The 4,412-nt window shown below is 37.8% G+C and overlaps 1 protein-coding gene across 1 annotated transcript in view; it reads right to left on the bottom strand.

The window, feature by feature from the left end:
- Positions 1-698: 698 nt before the first annotated feature.
- The window catches only part of otud5a (OTU deubiquitinase 5a), a 7,009-nt gene continuing 3,295 nt past the window's right edge, over positions 699-4,412 (bottom strand). The window contains exons 3-4 of the mRNA XM_025059594.1: positions 4,240-4,404; positions 699-2,428 (exon numbers count right to left, since the gene is read on the bottom strand). Of these exons, the coding sequence (XP_024915362.1) occupies positions 2,249-2,428; positions 4,240-4,404 (345 nt within the window). The 3' untranslated portion in view covers positions 699-2,248. The remainder of the gene's footprint in view (positions 2,429-4,239; positions 4,405-4,412) is intronic.

Here is a 4,412-nt window from a genome sequence, read left to right as displayed (position 1 = left end):
CAATGGTAACATCAAAAGGCGGGCAGACAGGCTTATACTAGGCTAAGGTAATGGAAGGGGGGTTGGGGAATGAATTGGTTCTGGCTCGGCTGGAAGGAAACCATCTACTCCTCCCAAATCTCCTTGTAACGCTAAAGGGAATTCTGTTTTAAACACGTTTTTGTCAGTTTAACCTTCAATAATGTTTAAAAGTCGGTGCAAGCATATTCTCAAATCGATAATAATCGTGATTTTAATCTGATTTTTGCCATAATCGAGCAGCCCTACTCTAAACCCTAGGTCACTCTTGCGGTCTTGTGAAAATTGTCCTCATTACAATGCAGCCCATGCTGCATCCAGTGTTACTGACATATTGTCAGCTGATTGAGGTCACAAGTTTCAGTTCCTGTGATACAAGAATAGCTACACTGCCTGCGCTGTTTGTGACATGCAATTCAGGTTTTTCTTTCCAGTTTTTTGTTTATTCTTTAGTGGAACCTGAAGTAACAAATAACCAGTGCCGACATCAAGATTGAATATGAAAGGTTTTCTCAATTGCAGGGTTGCAATAAAATGATAATTTAAAATCAGTGGTTCCTGAACATTTTCTCCAATGCAAAACTTTTCATTGAACAAAGAAGTAACAGTAAATATCGATGAAATTATATATATATATATATTACATTATTTTTGTGATTTACTTTACAGAAAACTAATGGTCCTGGAGTTCTTCACATCTGTGAGTTGCCGTCTCTTTTATTTATTTATTTATTTATTATTACTATTAGGGAGTGCATTCTAGGTCAGAGCGACAGAACGAACTTCACTACTATTACATTATTATTTAAAAAAAAAAAAAAGAGAACATTCAAATGTGTAAACTGACGTATGAACTCGAAAAAATCTAAACAGCGTTGTGTGATTTACGTCAAAAAAAAAAACCCAAAAAAAAAAAAAAAACAGGAAAATAACATTAAAAGAACCCGTCCTTTGCAGGTTTTACAAGGCGTCACTATGCAACTTTCAAAGCATCACCAGGTGTACACAGAACTGTTAGCAGAGGCTGAAGAGCCCCAGTTAATGCAAGCGAGAATAAGTTCATTTTTTTGCTTCCTACCTCATCTCAAGCCCTGTCGGCTGCTCACTGGGATGCCAACATAAATATATATGTTATCGAAATATTATTAGAGCAGAGAAAAAACATACGTTTATCTAGCCTTATAATGTTTCAATTTATCTTCATGACGTTTATATTGAGTTAAAAGGTAAAAAAAAGCAATTTAAAAATTCGAATGTAACTGGAGTATTTAACAGAAAAAGCATTGTAAATTCAAACCTGATTTGAGAGGAGGATTGACGGCCCCAGTGCATTCCTAAACCAGTAAGTGAGCGATGATGTTTTACGGTCGTCTTATATATTGTTCCGCATCGGTCCGATTATGTTGATTGTCTGGTTAATTATTGAGCGTGCAAATGCTAATGATAGGCCAGAGGATTCACACGTCTGTCTACATTTTGCATGAATAGTTTTTACTGCTATAATTCAGAATGTACTATGCCAATAAAGGAGGTGTGTCAAATTCAAATTCACAGTGGGCCAAAATTAAAAACTGGGACAATGTCGCGGGCCAAACGTAATATTTATTGAAAGATTGACGTAGATGACGTAATGCAGAATTTTTCCGGAACAACCAAGGCTTAATATTATAATAAATTTAAAATAAGACACACATCAGTGGTATTTTGTTTCTTATTATGTCTCTTTATCTGTAGTAGAGTAGAGCTCCTTTTTAATGTAAATCTTTCTTTCACAGGCCAACAACAAACAAAATGTACGTGCTATGACATAGCACATAACTGCCAGTATATAGTCGCTATATACTGGCAGGCCTACTCCCAAATTTGGCCTCTGGGCCTGAGTTTGGCACGTGTGCTATACTGGTACGCCATTCCACATCTTTGCTATTCTGAGAAAAAAAAAAACAAAAAAAAACGCTTGATGCACTACTGTTTGTCTCCTCCTTTTGCACATACCGTAGCTATGGCTTTCAAAATAAAGGCAAGATTTGTATGACCTCTCTGATGACCTTTTTTCAGACTTTATTTAAATCCAAAATCCTGGCAATGTTTCCTATGTACAAGTACTCTTAGTGACATGTCAAGCGATAAAAACGAGCACATTTACAGGTTCCGGTACACCATTTAGGACAAAGTCTGGTTATCCTTCCCACTGAGAATCTATAAAATGAATTCCAAAGATTATCTTCCTTCAATTAAATGTGCGTGAGTGTTTTTTAGTGAGTGAGTTAGTGCATTTGTTTGTGGTAGTAGAAGTGTGCAAATTCAGCCACTTACCCACAGCTCTGAACAGACACGCTCCATCCTCCTTCATTTTCTTGATCACAAAGCCTTTTTTTTCCCCCAGAGCTTTTTCAAACCAGTGCTCCTGCTGGAAACACGGGGACACATGCATTAGCATTCAGGAAGAACTACTTAAAAATCGTATCTTTCCTGCCCATTGATTATTTTCAGATCTTGGTTTTCACCAATCAGCAGAACAAAATCTACCTCTGAAAACCGTTGTTTTTTTCACATTTATATAATAGAAGAAAGGTGAAAACATAACAGTTAAGATAAATATATAAATGATCATTTCTGTTGCTAACATCACTGTGACAGCTACGTGCAGCAGACAATTTTAACAGTGGACAGATCTGAACTGCGGTTTATTGTACGCTAACGTGGTGATTTGTGGTTTACTTAAGCGTAAATGCAGACCAACAAAGATGTTGGGACTTCCTACGTATTGACGGGAGCTTTTTAAATAAAACATTTCAAATTTTGTATGTATTTTTGTATGTGTCTGTATCGTTATTGGCCAGTTTTGTTAAGTAGGCCATTCAGCTTACAGTGTGGACAGACTTTTTTTTTCTCCACACTTTCTCAAAGAAGAAAATGACAATATGACGCGAGTGATTTTATAATTGCTCGTGACTGTTAAATGATTGTATAAGTCATGTTTAAGGGAGGTCAACAAAGTGATTTTACATGAATATTATTCAGACCTATGTTAGATGGTTAGTTGCCCAACGCATGTTCAACCTACCTGAAAAACATACAATACAAATAGTATAATGGGTAGATATGTTTTCAGATTATATTTTTTAGAGGGAGTTGTACTCGTTACACTTGTTTTGTTGCACCTGCTCTTTAATGGTCTTTTCAGCATTCAAATTTTCTTCTCCGTATTCTCTCAGTGCTCTCGCTCCACTGTGAAGGGAAACACCTCCACAAAAAGCCATTCAGGTGTAATGTAAACACAGGTACAAACCTTAAAGCCTTAAATTCCCTCAATTCCTTGTTCTTTTGTATTTTATTATCAAATAGTACTCAAAAGGTCAATCAAAATCTCACAGAAAAGCCCTTCAGTTTACGACAGTGCTATTAAAGCACATTTTAAAAAAAAATACTAGAATTGTGTTTACAATAATAATAGTGTTGAGACTGAAGAAATGCCTTCACTTAGTTCTTGGATCACAGAACACAGCAGCAGTTGTCCTTCTGCTTGTAAAAGTAGACCAGTAGTTAAAAACCTATATGGCCTTTGCTAGATCAAGCCTTTTTTCTCTAAAGCTGCTTATATATTAATTATAAACGCCAAATATCAGGAAGCTCTTTCTTACCAGACACCACTGTATGATACAAAAGTATTATTAAACAAAATGTCTGTTTTCACACCGCATAAAGCCACAATTAAAACAACAACAAGGTTGGATCATGTGTTCTTTGCCTGAGTACATGGTAGGTTATACTGAGGTCTGGCTACAAATGTAAAACTTGAATGTCAGACATGTGTTTTTTTTCTTTCTCCTAAGGAACATGCGTATTAGTTTGATCCACCAACTGCCTGGAGAATCAGTATTGTTGCTGTGGTTACCTGGAGATAACAGGTGTTGTTTTCACCTGGACTCCTAGTTCCGGTTTTAAATACACCTTGATATACGGCTACAACGATTCACTGGCAGTAGTGTGGGTTGTTAGCCACTTTTAGCAGGTTGCAAATGTGTCACATTACATTTGACACTGTTAAATGAGATTCGCTGTCGTTTCTAGACAGCGGCTAATTACCTATCCGACAAGAACTCAGTTAGCTCTTCATTTGTTTGATATGTTTAACGCTTCATTCTAGTTTTTAGGTCTTGCTGTTAGCTCAAGTACTCTTTTTGTTAGCCTGTGTCAGCACAGCTTTACGCCTCCTACCTGCTCCACTGTTGCCGGGTCAACAGACTGCAGCCGGGCGGCGTTCTCGTACTCGTCCTCGCTGTTGTTGCCGGCTCCCTCCTCTGTGTCTTGGCTTGAGCCCACTCCTCCAGGCCCGGTAACCCCGGGCTGACCTCCGCCGGCCAGAGCCGCTACGACAGCCCCCCGAAAAG

Source organism: Cynoglossus semilaevis, chromosome 10, assembly GCF_000523025.1.
Source record: "Cynoglossus semilaevis isolate Cse_v1.0 chromosome 10, Cse_v1.0, whole genome shotgun sequence".
Lineage (NCBI taxonomy): Eukaryota > Metazoa > Chordata > Actinopteri > Pleuronectiformes > Cynoglossidae > Cynoglossus > Cynoglossus semilaevis.
Note: the sequence above shows the minus strand (reverse complement) of the source record. Positions and strands in the feature narration are given on the sequence as shown.